Genomic DNA, 19163 nt, shown 5'->3' on the forward strand with positions numbered 1-19163 from the left:
TGAGGAGTATCTGCGTAAAAACTTGACCATGATGTTGACCCCTTCCTACGCGAGTTGATGTTTGTAGGTGTTTATCTCGAGAACGGAAAGTCACAGAGATTTAGAAAATAGCACTGAATTTTACCCAATCACGAGTAAACATAATTGCACTCCACTTGTCCGTCGAAAAAGGAGAACAAAAGTTCTTGACAGAGAGATAAACTGATGAGATTGCAGAGTGTACATACTGATGACCTACCAAAAGTTTGTACTTGTTGCTGACATGTTGAGATTATGCCGAGGCACCTGAAGGTCGCGTGTTGTGATTGTCGTGTCCCATACGGGAAGACATGTGCGTTCATATTACCTGAGTCTTACATAACAACCGGTATCGACTTTGGTTTTAATTACTTTTTCATTTATAAACTTTTTTATGTACTCTTAGGCTTGAATTACTTTTGATTTAAAAAACAACAACAGAATAGTAACCAAAAGTTGTTATGACTATCTAGGGTCGGTCATTGATACGAGGTCTAATAATAAAGCCTGTGGGAGCTCATAAATTTGACAGCAGTTGTAATCTCGAGCCCTTGGCACAATCTGCTGAAAGGCATCTTGAAACTAGAGGATTGGAGGTATGAAGGTCGTGTCATCTGGCTGAGCCTGTCGTCCTGCATCGACTTTGTTAGTGTCCTATCTATCTAGAACTACCCTTGAACTCCTATCCGCTCCTATCCAGCCTTAAGCCCTTGGTCAAATATTGGAGACAATCATTAAAATCAGAGAAAACACAGCAATAAATCGAGTGATGACTCACATCCAAGGCTAAGCGAGTCATCGTAAGTCAGTGCCCTGGCGATAACAAGGTGTATAAATAAGGGCTGTCTGCTTGATTGGTGCCGCAAAACCTTTGCACATGTTTGCACTTTGCATCGCGAGATTTGGTGTTCTGCTACCTTCCCTCCTTTCTGTTGTCGTCTGCTGTCTAGTTTGTCGTCAGTGAGGTCATCGAGTTTGTCGGTGAGTGAAAATCGTTTTATGTCTTCCAAGGATCATTTATTAACATTACATAGAATTAAAGGCAATTACTATCTTTTTTAAATTTCATAATGTACATACACCATTAACATTAATATACAGATAACACGCTAGTAAATTGTAATATGCAAATGATACTCATGAACAATACTATATTCTATTACTATGCTATATCATACAATACTAACTCTCAGGTACAAAAAAACAAAAAAAAGAAAAAACAAAGAGACAAACAAATTTATAAAAAAAAACCCACATACATACCAGGCACCCACTCACATTCACCAGCAAAAACAAGTCATTCTCAACAGTATATATGCACACTTCCCGGTCGAATTATAATAATATTAATGAACATTTATAGAGCGATTTTCCAACGATTTGCTGAAATCACATATAAGAGACACGCTTACTTGTACAACAAAGACCCGCTCCTACACAGAGGAACACAGACATGTCATGTCTGCTCGTGGTCAGGACAGGGTCGCAGTGAAGTAGCAATCACACTTTCTCCCTCTTAAGAGAAGTAATGCAGGGTGTTCTGCTCATACCATCTGACGACCCACAGAGATCACTGTTGTTGACAAGCAGGGAGAGCAGAGATAAACAGCGGGAGAGTGCAACAGTACCTCAGATTTTTTTACAACCCTATCTTCGGTTATTATCCTTTTGCATATTGAAAAGGTACTTGATGGGCACTTTTATTGAATTTGGAAAGCTGAGCTTAGTGAGTTGGTGACATTTTTTCGCTGTTATTGCCCCAGTGCAGATTATGTTTAGGGAGGCATGCTCTGATTGTGCAATGGGCATGCCAATCTTGGGAGGAGCTGTTAAATAACATGCTTGCGCCACGCTCTGGTGAAAACACTTTAAAGGCGCTCACCTTGTAAAGTTAGTTGTTTAGTTTTGATGGAGGACGTTGGCAGAATGGAGCGACAACTACTGGTTTCCCTGTATCAAAGCTGTTCCCACAAAGACTCTTGTTTTGATATAAATGTTGATGTATCATCCGTGGATCAGAATGTAAGCACCTAACTGCACCAGATGGCGAAGCAGACAGCCGAGTGGCTACAGCGCGAGCGTCCGAACTGCGAGGCGCGCTGGTTCGGTACCCAGGTAGTGCAGAAAACTTTCAGTCGACCAGCTGGCGGGAACGAGTACCTGACTACATAGAGGGTTGATGAAGGTAAGGCATCGAGGGATAGAAGATGGGCACCGCCCTCACGTGAATCTGGTCCCCCAAAAGTAAGGTCTCACCAAACGATCTGAAAAGGTTAGGGACGACCTTTACCCCCCCCCCCCTTAACCAAATTGCACTAAGCTAATATTATCAATATTTTACTTTATGTAAGACAGACTCAGATCTGTCGTAATTGGCTGCCGTGGGCAGAGATATCTAAGCTGATATCTATCTAAGCTCTCTGCCGTGGGTTCAGATCTCGTCTCTGGCATACTAATTTTGCTCTGCATGTGGCATCTGTTTAAAGGGCTAGCTGTAATATAGCCTTAGTTTCTGGCTCGGCGTGTAACACGAATTCTTAGATGTAGAGTTTTCATGATATGTTGCTTGCGTCCGTGTATGTGTTTTTATTATTCTGTCTGTATCAGAATAATTATTATTAATAATTATTATTCATTTAGACAGACTCATATGAGTGCTGACTATGTGCCTTCTTCGGCTGTTTGAGGGTGGTGGGAGGACAGATGGTGCTTGATAAAAGTAATTAAGAATTAAAACTTTACTTTATTCTTGCTTTTTCAATTTGTTTTGACCACCACGTAATGTTTAGTCGCCACACTAGTGGGACCACCGGAAGCCCGACTCACAGCAGTCTATCGGCGTAAGCTGGTCTGGTTTGGTCATGTGACCAGCAGGGCACTTTGTCGAAGACTGTCCTTCAAAGTGCCTCAGATTTCATCACATTTGTAGGATTCGTTCACGCAAATTTCTTTGGCCTCTTTCTCTAAGCCCTGCAACTTGTACAATATGCATTTTTCTCGTCGACCTGAGCCTAACTTTCACTGATTTTGCATACTGTTGGTTTTGCTGTCAGCATGAAGTTCTATCTTTGAATAAACTGCAACCAGATTTTCTTCTTCCTCGAGCTTTTAAAGAACAAATTAAATGACTTTTCTTGCATGTCTATTTTTTTCATCCACAGTTGTGGCAGTTAATGACGCAGCAGCGCTGGTCTTAAAATTCTCTGAGATAACCCACCCAATGCAGCTGCAAGTTTACAGATGTGTCAGATTTTTAAGCTAGAACTTGCGACTATGCACAATTTTCCCACACATAAGGACATAAGCCTTTCGTGCCATCAGCCTGCAGAAAATACTCAAATCTCAATTATCACAGACAACAGCTCCGACAGCGCATGGAGAGACATTCTCTGCATGTAAATCAGTAACAGTACCAAGGTATGTTGTCGACTCATACTTACTAACAGGGATGTCTGCATAGCTGCTGTTTTTACTTTAGATGTCTATGTTTCTTGTAATTCTTGGAAGCTCTTCTAAATCTGGGAGTGGACTGAGCTGTTTTACCATACAACTTTTTCAGGTGATGCTATAAGACATTATTTCATCTGAGATTTTAAAAAGTGTATGTGTAGATAAAAATCTTATGAACTAAGTTGAAGACACTTCTACCACGCTAGAAGCCATTACTTGACCTGTTAATCACCGAGGTCACGGGAGTTGTGAGCCGTTACTAGCCGCCATCTTGCAAAAAATATAGATATATATATACACAGTTGCATTCATTTTGGAGCAGAAATGGAATGTTTCTTACTGATACCCTTTGACGCTCTGCAAGGCACGTGCGACACATGTCATGGCCGATGCAAACCAGCTTGCAAAGCTCACTGGCTGGGCAAACCACCCACCAACACATCTGTCCGCCAATCACATGGCTTGGAAGGTCATTAGCCACGCTAGCTGGGGCTGGGTAGAAAATAATTTTGTGGTTTCTGTTTCCACTAAAGCTGAAGTGACTTGATGCACAAACAATTTGCTGAGCTTAAATATTCAAGTATACTGTCACACTATCGTTTCAGACTAGCCTAACTGTTGAGGTCACGACATGGCCGTCGGCAGAATCTGCGCCCTTCTTCTAGTCACAACGATTTTTGATGAGATCATTTCCACCCCCATCATCAAGGCCCCTTGGGGGAACATCCAGGGAGTAGACGTACAAGGTCGTGGCGGCAAAAAGATGAGCGGGTACCTTGGTATTCCCTTCGCCCTGCCCCCTACAGGCAAACTCCGTTGGCAGAAACCGCAGCCTCACCCCGGACCAGGAGACGGGAAGGTGTTTGAGGCCACCACCCTGCTACCGGCCTGTCCTCAGGAAGTCCCATGGATGGGGGTGTACAACGGTACAAGCGAGGACTGCCTGACCCTCAACGTCTTTGTACCTGTGGGCGATGACGTCACGTCCGGTGCTCTCAAGCCGGTGATGGTGTGGATTCACGGAGGAGCATTTCAAGTTGGCGACGCAGCGTCATACAGGTAGAAAGTACCTTGCCCCCCTCTAAGTCACTAGACTAGTGGGAAGTGTTACAAGAGCGGAAGAGATTCACTTGACAGAGATTATCACATGTAGCATGTCGAGGTCTTTCTGCATAAAAAGATAAAAGAATCTGTTACAATAGACACACTTATACTGAACTGCTAGTAGATGAATATTCCCTGTTAATTACCCCTTTCCGAATGAGGTTCCGGTTTTGGAATCAACGAGAAGAGGAAAATCAGACGAAATAAGATCTTATATTGACTGTGATCCTAGGAAAAAATTGCTATGGTCTTTTGTGTTAAGGGTTCTAATCATGTCGGTGGGTTAAGGGAGGGCGTGGAGGTAAAAAAAAAGTAACCTTTGCGAAAAAAGAAAAACTGTGAAAAAAGAAAAGCTGTGATTTCAGATATTACTTTTCATAGGATTAGCTGAGGCTTATTAGTCTTAGCAGAGTACAATCTGTCAGGCACATATACGTCTGTGGTTACTTCTCTGTTGTAAGTAGAAGACAACGATAGACAGTATTCTGCGCCGAGCTAGCCTTCTAGTCCCTTATATCACTCGGTTACAGTCGTGACAGCTATTTATCACCATATAATGTGGGATACCATTATACTTCTCATCACTTGTAGACTCATGAGGTGGAGGTTAGGATTAGAGTTATAGAGGCTTTGAACAAGAAAAAGCCGCATAAAATAGCTACATTATTTATTACTACTTGTTGTAGTTTGTCAGCACAGCACTACCTTATATTCAGGGCTTCTGCTTACGCAAAAAATTGCGTACAGTACGCATTAAAAGTTCGGAGGATCTCTTCAATTTTCGTTAATGGGGTCCCAGGGGACCCCTTCAAATTTCGGCGAAGAACAGATACAAAATTGGGGAAGTGTAGTGTCTGACATCGTAGCCATATCTATTGTTCTCGTCTGCTACAAGGTGAGAGTTACTTCCCTTGCACTGAGTTTTTTTTTTTCCCCTTACCGGGAAGAGTTCCTCTAACCCAGTGGTTATATTTCGGACCGTGGACCACTTTACTTAAGTAAAAAATTTGGCGGACCACCAAGGCCTAAAATCCCTCTGTACTATGAATTTCAAATTAAATTGCCGCATTTGTTTCATTACAATTCAAAACTAAATGTCCTCTTGTGACAGCAGTATAGTAATAAGTTGACATAAAACTACATACCTCGTTCTTTGTAATTAAAATGTTAATGCGAGGAATGCATCACTTTAAACATCACTTTGCTGACATATGACGACTGTCAGCCGCGGACCACCTGACTTATGTCCGGGTACCACACTTTGAGAACTACTGCTTTAACCTATTTCCAAGATGTCGTTGACAGCGTGGTTAAAATCATCGTGTCAGAAACGGAAAGAAAGTGAGCACCCCAAGTACAGTGAGCATAAGCTCATCACAGATGCTTGCACTGACTTCATGGCACAGAAATCTCGACGTTTCTGACTAGACATTGCAGTAATTTGTGTGCCTGAAAGGCAGTTGATCAAAGTAGTTGATTTGTTTGTTTTTTTTCAACTTTGTAAAGGGACCCCTTAGACCTAGCCTGGGACCCCTTAGAAATCTGAAGAAGGAGTCCCTGGGACCCCAAAGAATTTAGCCTTAGCAGAGCCCTGACTTATAGTCTGTTAGCACTCACGCGACACCTGCTAGCATTCTTCACTCAGCTAGAGTGTGTTAGCACTAATACAACACTTGGTCTGCTAGCACTCGTTACACACCTACAGTTTGCTCCCACTTACACATTTTCAGTCTGTTAGACGCTATTGCAGTCTTTTAGCACATATAAGCTCAAACGTTTTTTCTGGACTCTTAGACCAATAAGTACCGATGAGAATGACATAACGACTTTCATAATGAACTGTGCGTCACGATCTTGCTTAGATTGATCTTTATAATAACCCTTGTCTTTGCATTTGTTTTTGTCTAATTTTTTCTTGTTTCTTTGATGTTTCTCCCCCCCAGACCAACCAAGCTGGTGGCAGACAATGACGTCATCGTGGTGACCATCCAGTACCGCCTGGGTGTCTTTGGCTTTCTCTCCACGGGGGACGCCACATCGCCGGGTAACTACGGGCTGTGGGATCAGCGCCTGGCCTTAGTGTGGGTCAAGGACAACATTAGAGCCTTTGGAGGTGACCCTGACCTGGTGACCATCTTTGGGGAGTCTGCAGGCGCCATGAGCGTAGGTTACCACGTCATCAGTCCGGCCTCCACCGGGTTGTTCCGGCGGGCGATAACTCAGAGCGGAAGTCCCTACATGCAACTCTGCTTTCCCGACAGCAACAAGATCAAGGAGCTGGCGTCTCCTTTGGGTTGTTCCTCAGACCCCGGAACCCCATTCACCATGATGCTGGACTGTCTGCGAGGCAAGAGTGTAGAGGAGTTAGCTCACATGGACAAGATCCTGGGATCCAAACAGGACACTGGCTTCATGTTCATGCCCCGTGTTGACGGTAAGAACCAACAGGAGTGCCTGATATTTCCCGATCTTCGCTTTTTAGCGAGGCTGTCTGCATAACCGTCTACTAAGTTTTAATGCGGCAAACTTACATCCTTTACAAACTTTTTATCTTAAAGATTGCCCAACAGGATCAACGTAGATAACGATGTTGGCCGAGATGAATCCTCCAATTGCACTAACATCTCCTGAGGTTTCTTAAATACGACGTTCGGTCGCGTGTTGATCGAAAGGTGATCAGTTACAAATGTCTTTGATCACTTGTATTTGTAGGGACTAGAATGGTTTGCTGCACCGTAGTTCAAGACTGGCTGTTTATAAGACAGGACATGTGACAATAAGTAATGAAATGAGACATGTTCACAAAAAGAAGGATTTTAAAACATTTCCTACAAAAGACTCTAGCCTTATAAACAAACTAGAGCTGCTGATAATCCAGAGTAAAAGTTTTAAACGCAATTATTTTTTAAGACTAATGATAAAACACCTATTTCGCACAGGTGAATTTTTGATAGACAGTCCTGCAAGACTGATGACGGACAAAGGTCACATGGCGTCAGTTCGTGTGGAAGAGGTGGACATCTTGAATGGCTTCAACAACAGGGAGGGGGCGCTACTGCTGATTTTACTAAAGCTTAATCCCGTTAAGGACGTGTACACCGCGAGACATTTTCGTCATCTTCTCAGCACCTGGATGACGTGTGCAGACCTGGGTCCGGCCAATGGCGTGGCCTTCAAGGTGTTGTATCTTAGTCTGGGACAGTTTTTCGACAGCCAATGTGTGTGCGAATTATAGTATGACCGTAAGACAAACTAAATGTCATTTTATTTCTGAGGTGAAATAAATACATACAAAGCATATATTTAACACAAATATGTATAATGCGTATTACATTCTGTTTTTACTCCTCAGATGTTAGAGTTTTTCTACCGAGGGACAGACGCCTTCACTAACAGGTCTGTTTCTTTAGACACTTTGGTACAAGCGTTGGGTGACGCCTTATTCAGTGCACCTTCAATGATGTGGATTCGAACCCTTGCTGTTCAGCCCCACACTAGCAAAAGGTATCTGTACTGGCTAAACCAGAATCTCAGTTTTAACTGGGGTGGCCCCGTCCCAGGTACACACCACGCAGATGACTTGCTGCTGGAGTTCGAGTTCCTCACGGAGTCGATGCTGTTTAGCGGCAAGACAGGTCCACTTACACCAGAGGAGGAGAAGCTGTCCTCGGACTTCGTAGCCATGTTGGCTGACTTTGCCAGAACTGGGTGAGTCCCCGGAAAGGTGAGGGTAGAAGGGTAGGCTTAGATTCAATTACTCTGTTACAAAATTCAAAGATTGGTGTCTTTCAGTTTCCCTAGTCAGTAAAGCTACTTTATAGACAGACAAACAGAAGAACTTCGAAGAAGAAGACCTTTTATCACTGCGATACAGCCTTTGTTTCTTGCGCTGTGCTTCACAATAACAATTTTGTTTTGAAAGATATCATTAAGTCATTTGTCTCGTGTTTTTAATCTCTTAATCTTCTCAGCAAACTAGCCTTTGTGTGCTCTTTCATCTCCCCACAAGGGTGAACTTAAATTGTGTGTGTGTGAGTGAGAGAGTGAGAGAGAGAGAATCTGTAATTATGCTCTATTCATTCTTTTATCCTATGACCAGTTCCAGCTTACAAACGACTATGTATATACACCGGTCCTAGTTGGTGGTGGGGGGAAGGGGTAGAGACAATGAATTAGTATGACTTTGTCTCCCTTTGTTCAAGCTGCTGGTAAGGGAGGGTAATTATTATGTAGAGAAGTTGCCGGAAATGGGTGTTTATTCCAGTTTTTATACGTGGGTTTTTTGTTTTTGTTTTGTCTTTTTAGATTTGGTTTTACCCATGCTTGATTATTTGCTTTTTTGTAGTGGGTTCTTTTTTGTGCTTGTTTTTGAGATAATTCTTTTATAGCTCTCTAGCTGTTGCATGTCATTATCATATGTGGCTTGCGTTTACAGTAAAAGGGTGTATATAAAAGTCTTCATGGATAATAAAGCACAAGAGTTAATTTATTTTTGCTTAATTTCTAGTTGTCTAAGCCGTGCATGATCGTGTTTTGATGAGCTGAAGATTTTTTGCCCAATTAATTGGAGAGGAAAAATAATTGTGCCTTCCGCTGCTGTCCGGTTTGGTGAACCATGCATGTCACCACATTCCGTGCATTCTAATTGCTTAAAAGTTTTTTGTCCCAGTTCAAGGTAAGAAAAATAATTCCGCGCCCGGGAAAACAACTAGATTCACAGGCAGCAGCTTACAAGACTCGATCCTCAAACATTTTTCAGAAGTACGGCCAAAGCGCTCATGTTCATTGTCTCTAATATGTTTCCTGCTTATTCCTACTTTTCCGCTCTGATTCTGTTCGTATTGGCTCTTTACTCTCTACTCTTTACTCTTTACACAAAATGAATAAAAATAAACAAACGTGATGTTCATATCTATCTAGAAATCCAAGCGTCCACCTGAGGTCGTCTCTGGGCGAAGACATACCGCAGTTCACGAGTCAAGGCGAGGCGTACCTCTCCCTCTCCACCAATCCCAGCATTCAGCATCACGTGATGCGCGAGCGCCTGGCTGTGTGGCTGCAGCTTCTAACGGAAGTGAAGAACGTCACCAACCAGCTGACACTGCAAGTGGCACAAGACCGCACGAAGGACGAACTGTGAAATGCACGTGCGTTCGCGAATATTTTGAGTTTGTTGTATAGCTTTTTATCCCCAAAGCTAGAGCTAAAGCATTTACATACACACAGCACCAACCTTTTCAGATTATTACACACTTGGTGCCGACAGCAAGCTGGAAGTGGTCCACCATCGACTTGTGGTGAAGGTCACATGCATAATTCAACGAAATCCTCCATACAGGTGTGGGCAGCCAACGATCGAGAAGCATACATCTGTCCCGTGATGTACTTACATGTCCTGTCTGTCCCGTCATGGAGTTCTTTGCTTGTCCCTCAAAATTTGCATTATTCTTTTTTGCTTAATATAGTTTATGTTGCTTGTAGATTTACTGGAATCAAATGATTTCTGGGCGTTTCCCACACCTGCCCAGCACCAATATCTTAATCAGAAAAAAAATTGGGTTGTGGGGCCAACAAACAGTCGAAATCTGAAAATAAAGCATTTTAAGACTGAATGAATCCATTTTTGCCTTCGTCAGCAAGGAATGCTTCTTTACTTTAACAGTTTGTAATGTGTAAAATATTTTCTTAAATTCATTACTTTTCACGTATTTTCTTTCCAACTTAGCATATATATATATGTAGCCTATGAATAAACATTTATAGGTAATTGACTGCTGAGTGTATGACAGCTAAATTGTTTCAATGTATATACGTATTATCTACTACGAGCACTATCTTCAACTGTGGATAAATAAAGTTGTATTTTACTGTCATCTGGTGGGAAGTGTGGTGGTCTTACCAAGTTTATTAATAAACATCCTGTCTTAAAGCATGCTTACGCCGTGAGTCTACCGTGTTTGTGTGGAAGACATAAAGTGGATGTGTAGCTGCATAAATAAAACTGTTTTCTCGTCATGCGCACTCATGCTCATTCTTACTCCCAGCCACAGAAAGGCCCTAGCCTTAATACGTTTGTCCGCAGCGCCACAATCCATTGCTAAATCGCGATTTTTCGATAACTGCTTAATAACTTTGAAACTTCAAATTTTCCACGCGAAAGACAGGGACAAATTACAATCACGTGTCCAAAAATCGAAACGACTTCCAGCAACTGTCCGAGAGGAGTCGAAAGTCGCGTGCCTCTGGTGCGAACCACAGAGCAGCGCTTTTCAAAGATGGGAACCCAATTTAATTTTTGGCAGACCCAGATTTTATGATTTTGACGGAAAATCGCTGATTAGGGAACAATTCTCATGCCTGGAAAAGGAAACAGGAGGTGCAAACATGACTTAGGTGTGTTAAGCACATCTATAAACAGTTTGAGTTATTAAATAACAAACATGAGAGATGAAATACAACACTTTTATTTTTATTTTCTTTGCACATACAAGGCACACACAAAATCTACTCAAAGCACATAAAAGAACCACATAAAAATGTATCCTTCATGGCGCGATTTAACCATAAAAATAGCTGCTGCAATCTTTGATCTCCAGTGTTTAGCAACAAGAAAAGTAACAGCTTTTGCTCTTGTATTTAGGTATACTGGTATTTAGGTATATAAGCTTACTTAACAAAATGTGACTGAAAAAAAGACATGCTTTTGAAAAATAAGTATAACCTCCTAAATCTAATATCTGGAAATCCGTGTAGTCATGTATCCAATGAGATCGTTGAACTTGTGGCATAACTGCAAACAATTCCTATTTGTAGAAAGAAGTAGGATAAAGACTGTGGTACCGTTCAGCAGAATGAAACACCAGATGGTATGTGACCCTCAACTCAAGAGGTGTGCCAACAGAATACTGTACAACTAGAGAGGATAAAGACCAATGTAGCATAAGATTCCAGAGTACAGCGACTTGCACAGCATGTGAATACCGTTTAACCACTATTAGACCAGTAAATTCTACAGGACTCCTAGAACAGTTTTGCTCATGGCAGTGTGCGGTGCCAGGTTATGGTGACCTTTGACTTGACGACAACATGACCCCAGAAACAATTCCAATGCGTGACAATCTCAATGATCTACGGCCATTTTTTTGCGGGCATTGTCTCCAATGCCATATATTGCACAACTAAATGGTTTCCCCTTTGCTGATTTCTGTTGTCTGTCAATCCACGCACGTGTGTGCGATTTGGAGATGGTGGTGGTGGTATGTTCCGATTCATCCCATTCCAGTGAAAAGATTCACCATAAAAAATTGCTATTGTAGCTATCTTTAAACTGCTGACACATGTTCTTTAGAAGAACTCAGTGTGGACAGCTGTGAATTGCAAATGGCAAAAAGTACCGTCTAACATAGAAACAATTCAAAACCCTACAAATGACTCAAATTCAGTTTCCCAAGACTACATTTTACAAACAAGTACATCAACAGCTTCCGTCAACAGTCTAAACAAGATTTTAACCAGTAGGGGGGACTTTCTTCTGGCGTCATAAACTACCACTAGAAACGAACATTTATCTGAATAAAATACACAATACCAAATGGACTGACATCCCACTGTTTGGTTAACCAACAAAGAACTGGGTCTATACATGAAAGTTTCAGAAGTCAAAAGTGTATTCTGTGGCAAGTACATGATAATGACAACAATGCTGGGGAAATGGATGAACGAATGTACATGCTCTTGTGACTAGCGTACAGATCCTCGAACAAGAAGACACTCAAGCGAGACTAAATCTCTACACAGAAATCTCCCTAGCTACATAAACGACACGAGTTTGTCTACAGAATGCATGCACGGTTGGCACACAGGCAAGCACAAGGCTGGGTCAACTTCACAAAGATAGATTGAGAGGTCATGATGGGTATCTGGCTGTTTGCTTAAACACTCCCTAGCCAGCTGAATCTCGCTGCTCAAAGGAACTTGTAAATCAGAAACTGTGTCCTATGCAATGCTAACAGGTAACAGCCTCTGTACTGCACAACCAGCAATAAAGAGCGTTTGACTGGACAAAGTCTTCTGTCCCACTGAAACTCTTGTCTCTTGCCATGCCTGCTGTGCATACATAGCTACACAAGAGAACAGCCACTGGACTGTTGCACACAATTCACCATGCTACTTGATCCCCAAGAATCTTCTTTGTCCATTCAAAAAATCTCTTCTTTGAGTTTCTGCTGTTCACATTTCTGTGAGCTTCTTTACAAGCCTTTAGAGCATGCAGATGTTACATTGGGGGCCAAAAATAGACGACCAAGTACAATTCACAACCAGAAGTGGACAAGTCTATTGTCAGGTGCCAGTCTGTAATGACTAAATTCTGTGCACCTTTGGTGTAGCAGTCATATTACCAGATGATGTGACACTTATAAAATAAGGAAATGACATCCATTAACTACATGACAGCATTACTCATTAAGCCAAGTTTACAAAATATACAAGGATATGTGCATCCACACATGCACATATGCCCAGACACAAAAATCATGCACATGAACATGCATCTCCCCATCACACACAATATGAACATACAGATATTTCAAACGAGTTTTTCCCACCATAAATAACATTTGACAAGCAGGAAAATAATCCTCTTATATACCCAAAGCACCCACAACACCCTGATACCAACACCCAGCAATAGGAAATAACAAGTCAGCTCTCCACATGACCTTGTTCATAAAAGAAGAATGAAATACCAATAAACATAAAGCTGTCAGCTATCCTGTACCTCTCCCCTCTCAAGGAACCAAGCAAGACAACAAAGTATAGTAACTTTAGCAGCTACACAAACATGAGATGCCCCTTTAATTCTATCTTGCATTCAAAATAGACCAAACCAATGAGCTAAGCCTTCACTCATCAATGCCACTTCCATTGAACCTCTTTCATAAATTGTTTGAAAACTTTCTTCTGCTATTCTGCAGAATAAATAATATATTATTTCGAAGAGACCTGTTGCAACCACAGTAAGATAGCTGCTGAAAAATGTAATCACAATTTTTAATCCCCAGCAATTGTTAACAATTACAAGAAATCCAGCAAATCATTGTCACTGCAGTACTTAAGCATGTATACTAAAACCACATTAACACACACACACACATAAACATTTCCACTCCACAAACATAGAGGCACACAATGTCAAGCAAGCACTTCAATACAAATCATACTTTGGTGTAACTTTATAATATTACAAAACCTTATACATGTGCATGCATACAAGTTTATATATATATTATTATGTTATGTACACAGACAAAGACCACATGATGTCTAGAAGTAAATAAAAGATAACTGAAGAACATGGGCAAAAATGGAGATCTGTTGGATGAAAATGTTCAAAAAAAGAAAAAAAAAACAAAACACCAAAACTGCAATCTGCTAACATCAAAAAGCTAAACATTTTCACTAAAGTATAATGTACAAGGAAGGTAAGGTCAGCACTATAAAGATTGTACCTAGCATCCTGGAAACTATGCTTGTGACCATGGCATGAACACTGCTGGAAAAAAGAAGGAATCATCAGTGTGGAAGTGCCAGCTCATGCCATACAGTATCTTCTGATAAAGTGGACAATTATATGAAGCAGGAGCATCCACAAATGTTTTTTTATCATAGAACATGACCCTCACCTGGGGAGCACATAGTGCAAACTTTTTTTCTGAAGCAAATGTAAGGTCACACATATTCTTAATTGAACATTGATAAAGTTACTGTCTCAATACATAACATTTTGCCTCATCTCAGTATACAATACTACAACTTCCCTTCTCAAATCACCATCCCTGAGTGCTCCACATTAAAGTTAAAGTTTGAAAAGAAACACAATACTCAAGCATTATTCAAAAAGGCATACTCTTAAATCACAGTATTCCCATGACTAATGACATTATTTCAGGATATTTACAAGATCATCTGTGATAAGAAAATATAAAACAATCATTTTTTTTTAAAAATCAACGATTAAATGATCATACTATTTAATGAATATAAAATGGTGGTTTTGTCTGAATAAAACTGCACAACAGAAATAAAATTCTCCTCTCATTAAAACTGAAAATGTTTTCCCCAAAAGAAATTGGCCTATCAACACCAGTGTCAGGGAGATTAGCTTGGTTTAAAGCAACATTTTAAAATTCTTCTCTGTACGACTGATGTGAATGCCGGGTGGATGGGTATGAGGCATGTAACTTGACCACTTATTATACCTTTGTTGGGCGCAATATTTACATCTTAAGTATAACCTCCGACAGGTCTAATGGCAGAAAAGGCAAGAACTTTGTACAAAATCTGTCTAAAACTTAAGACATTAATTTTACTCATGCAGACTTATCTAATAATGTAAAGACTAGGAAACTGTGTGCCAACAAAAGCCCACTAGTTCTTACAGTTCAGGTTAACAAGCTGTGGCATTGGGCTTTTTTTTATATTGATACATTCTGTTGTGATTCATTGTTCATAACAATCTTAGCTGCACTAACGTAACACCAGTTCAACAGAAGCCATTCCACACAACAGATTTGTTCTTCAGCATGCAGTTTCACCTCTAAGAAGAAAAACATGCACAGATTCTATCAATAGGACCTCTGTTGTCAAGGTAACATGCTTGAATAATGATGTGATCTGTTATTAGACAAAAAGAACCTTATGCAGGGCTTCTGCTAAGGCTAAATTCTTTGGGGTCCCAGGGACCCCTTCTTCAGATTTTTAAGGGGTCCCTGTTCTTCGCCCAAATTTGAAGGGGACTCCATTGACGAAAATTGAAGGGGTCCTCCGAACTTTTAATGCGTACTGTACGCAATTTTTTGCGTAAGAAGAAGCCCTGCTAAGTATACCCAATATGGCTAAGTTCTAAACATTTTGTCAGTCAACAAACCCATGTACATTAAAGAAAGGATATTCTTACTCTTGTACTTTTGTGAGGAGAAAAATTTCATGAGGAATTAAAGGAGGTGAGAGGTTACAAGATATCCTAGTACACATTTTGAAAGCAGACACCAGACTATTCTTTTACCTCAAGAAAAAAAGAGACATACTTTATAGTCCACAACTGTGAAAAAACAAGCATGTCCAGGAAACCTGGCAAGGCTCTGCAAAAATGCTTAAAGAAGGTACCTGACTCCAGATTTGCACTTTAAGACTTGATTTAACCCTACAGTCTCTCATGCTGCTGAGAAGGACAGCAAAAGTGGCAGGACGAGAAAATTGAAACAAGGAACACCTGAGACGACCGCTTAACAGGTTACTCAAAAGTTTGATATCTACTGTGAAACACTGCTGTGCTGTAGACCAGGCATGTCACATGGGTCACATCTGTGTGGGCCGCAGGTGTGCTTGCAAAGGGCTGTATGTTTGACATGTCTGTTGTAGACCTTCTGTCAAACATTACACACAATGCCTGCATCTTCATGCCACTAAAATCTGTGGCATCTCTCCTCACCCAGGGACTTGGACAAGATGTGTAGATGCATCACGGTCACGGTTTCTTATCCATTGAATGCAAATAGTTACAAGATCTACAGGCAAAATTCTCCATTTATCATTCCCCTGAATAAAAATACTGAGGTCTTATCGGTAAGTAGTAGGGTTAGGGGGAGAATTGGTGTTTTACACTCAGTCAGAAACTAAGACTATATCATGGCAAAGCATCCGGTCCTGTAAGCCCCATGCAGAGAAAAACAGCATGCCTGAGATGAGGCCTGAACCCAGGACAGCCAACCTTCACTGTATTGGTGACAGGCGCTAACCACTGCGCCACCTGACAACCCTTGATAAGAAGAAGAAAAAAATAAACAGAAATATCATTTGTTAACATTGCAGTAACCTTTACTTTCTGATGTCATGTTTATATAGATATATAAAACTGAAGTTTGATAGCTAGAAATGATAGAATATAGCTTTCATGTTCAGATTGTTACAAAATGTACACTATAAGACCTTTGACCCAAGCTTTCACATATACAAACCTCTGATGCCAAATTGTTTACATTTTCAGAACCTCTATCTATATTTTCTGTATGTGATTAGGATCTCTCTTATGTGATTTTAACATTTCTACTCAATGGGGACACTGATTATTGTCCTCCTCAGACAGCAAAGGCAATCATAGTGTTGTGGTCTTCTAATATAGGTTAACAAATTAATGCAAAAATTGCCACTGAAGTTATCTATATATAATTTAAATAAATGTCTCTTTACAAGCAGAGCATGCCAATGCCACTTTATACTTCTCTCACACAACTAACATTACAGATAACAACCAGCAGCAGTCTCAAATAATAAAAAAACAAAAAACAAATTTAAAACATTTCTTTCCCAACAAACTACTAAAAACAATATAAATACGATAAGCACACTTCCCCACAAAACATCTCCTTACTTACACAAACTTGCTGCCTCTCAGCCCATATTACCACTTTAAAAAAAAACCACATAAAAACATATCAGCATATGTCATGCTATTTACAAATCCCGAAGATATTTTAAAAAAACCAACACTTTTTGACAGGTGACCAGATGTGAAGATACACACATTACAAACAATGGGGAGAAGAAAAATATGTGTGTGTTAATGTGCAGGCACAATGGCCCCTGCATGGAATGAAAATGGATTGTCATTATAAAATTTTTTCTCTCCTTTTAGATATAACACCTTACGGCTATAAATATACGAGCCTCTCATTCTGTTGTTAATCCATACGAAAGCTTACTGCAGATCTGCTTGCCTGAAAAATTGTTAAACTGCAACCTCATCCTCAGTGTGTGTCTACTGCATATTTAAAACTATTATCAGCAGTGACACCTCAAATATGTGACAACATGATGTAATGAATTACTATCGATATTTATAAGTTTTTGTAAAATAATTTCATGGCTGTCAAAGTCCTACAAACTATGCAAAACTGCAATGGTATGAAGATCTGCAGGCACAAAAGGATTTCTGTTAGGCTTTTCCATCTCCCACACGGTAAGACTGAAACTGACTTTTGTTTGGTGTAAATGAAGGTTAAAAATGTAATATAAAAATAAATATCCCCATAAAAATTAATCCCTAAAATCTGGGCACAATATAGTCTAGAAGAATTTGCTATCCATCAAAAAATGAAAATATACAATTGGTAACTAAACACAGCCACTCATATAACAAGGGCTAACAAAAAAAAAAAAAGTTGCCTAACTCATGGGAAAACACATTAAAGGCAAGGAATAAAAAAGCATGTGTTCATATGTGAGTGCATGCATGCACCTGCACATACTCACATTCACAGCTGATGACTGCATTCTGGAATGCAATATGCAAGTGTGAAACTAAGAATGAAATATGAATAAACAGCAAAAGTAGAACGCAAAAAAAAAACCTAAAAAAACCTTTAAAAAAAATAGTCAGCAAGTTAATTCTATAAACAATTTAGTTTAGATTTTAAATGAAGCAAGTTTATAAAAACAAAATTGAGGAACACACACCATCTTAAGGATTGATAAACAAACCATAAGATGAGATCTCCAACCCTGCACAATGTCACCATTCTCTACAATCTAAGTTCCCTTTTTAAATGTCTCATTTTCTGTCTGAACAATTTCCTCTGCATACAGATGTAGGACTAGCAAATGCAAAGATGTCCTAAAATTTACCCGGAACTTAAAAGCAATATCAGGGCATGTACATATTTCCTGGACTTATTAAATGCCATAGATTTGACTCTTTTCTATCACAGAGGCAATTACAGTATCAACAGATGTGGGATTGACACAAGGTTTGAAGTGGAGACAAAAAGGACAGATGGTTGGGAGAGAAAGAAAATTTGATCATATATGGTAGCATTTTGACCATAACATAAATGTGCAATCATGTTTGAGGTGATACAAGAGAAAGCTGGATATTTCTCCTACCTGTGGTAGGGGACAGAAACCACAAGAACCCATTTTGGATCCCTAATTATGTCTCCACCCACCTGTTTCCCCTAAAACACTTTGCAATGTCTCCAATTGTTTTGATCCAATGAAGTAAGTGTCAAATCCCATAGTGCCAAGCTACCTAAATGTGCTTTGACAGGCTTTAAGACTTCTCTGTCATGGGTATACTCTCTTGATCAACGGCGTATTTCTTCTCAGCCCCTCTGGCACGGCCAAAGGCAATGGAGTTGGCAATCTCATCGAATGTCTTGTTCTTTGTCTCCGGAACAAAAAAGAAAATGAAGACGATAGCTGCTGCCAGTATGATGGAAAAGACTATGTAGGTGTATTCCTGCAGCCCATCCTGAAAAAAAAAAAATCCAACCCAATTACAATTAGTATTTACAGATAAGAAAAATTTCTGACAACTGTCTTCCAGCTAACTGTAAACTGACAAAGTATGATCATTTCTTAATCTTCGATTGTCAGTTTTAATAAATGTAAGCTCCTAGCCAATGGGCCAATGGCGAATCTAACTGGAAGAGAACATGAACAAATGACCAACCAAGAAAATAAAGCACATGGCAAATACTGTATGATCAGTCAGCATGACAATCTGAAAATTATGACATGGTAGTCCATGATGT

At 40.2% G+C, this 19163-nt stretch overlaps 2 protein-coding genes across 7 annotated transcripts in view; one reads left to right on the plus strand and one right to left on the minus strand.

Moving 5' to 3' along the window:
- Positions 1-319: 319 nt before the first annotated feature.
- Positions 320-10506, plus strand: LOC112557752 (cholinesterase 2-like). 3 transcript variants are annotated; one of them, XM_025227771.1, is made up of 6 exons: positions 320-999; positions 4074-4527; positions 6516-7006; positions 7512-7750; positions 7925-8280; positions 9493-10506. In XM_025227771.1, the coding sequence occupies exons 2-6, from the start codon at positions 4100-4102 to the stop codon at positions 9710-9712; spliced, it is 1734 nt and encodes a 577-aa protein (XP_025083556.1). In that variant the 5' UTR covers positions 320-999; positions 4074-4099; the 3' UTR covers positions 9713-10506. The 3 variants fall into 3 exon arrangements, with proteins under 3 accessions (XP_025083556.1, XP_025083558.1, XP_025083557.1); XM_025227773.1 differs by lacking the exon at positions 320-999 and adding an exon at positions 1787-2203; XM_025227772.1 differs by lacking the exon at positions 320-999 and adding an exon at positions 3180-3435.
- A 514-nt stretch (positions 10507-11020) lies between these two features.
- LOC112557753 (solute carrier family 2, facilitated glucose transporter member 1-like) overlaps positions 11021-19163 on the minus strand; it is a 33135-nt gene continuing 24992 nt past the window's right edge. For all 4 annotated transcript variants that reach the window (XM_025227774.1, XM_025227775.1, XM_025227776.1 and 1 more), the window contains one exon: positions 11021-18880. In XM_025227774.1, the coding sequence (XP_025083559.1) occupies positions 18680-18880 (201 nt within the window). In that variant the 3' untranslated portion in view covers positions 11021-18679. The remainder of the gene's footprint in view (positions 18881-19163) is intronic.

This window comes from Pomacea canaliculata, linkage group LG2 (assembly GCF_003073045.1).
Source record: "Pomacea canaliculata isolate SZHN2017 linkage group LG2, ASM307304v1, whole genome shotgun sequence".
In the NCBI taxonomy this organism is placed as follows: Eukaryota; Metazoa; Mollusca; class Gastropoda; order Architaenioglossa; family Ampullariidae; genus Pomacea; species Pomacea canaliculata.

Coding starts and splice junctions, on each gene's coding strand:
- LOC112557752 (XM_025227771.1), top strand. CDS start 4,100: ATGGCCGTCGGCAGAATCTGCGCCCTTCTTCTAGTCACAACGATTTTT. Junction 7,007..7,511: donor GTTCATGCCCCGTGTTGACG/GTAAGAACCAAC, acceptor TATTTCGCACAG/GTGAATTTTTGATAGACAGT. Junction 7,751..7,924: donor CCAATGGCGTGGCCTTCAAG/GTGTTGTATCTT, acceptor TTTACTCCTCAG/ATGTTAGAGTTTTTCTACCG.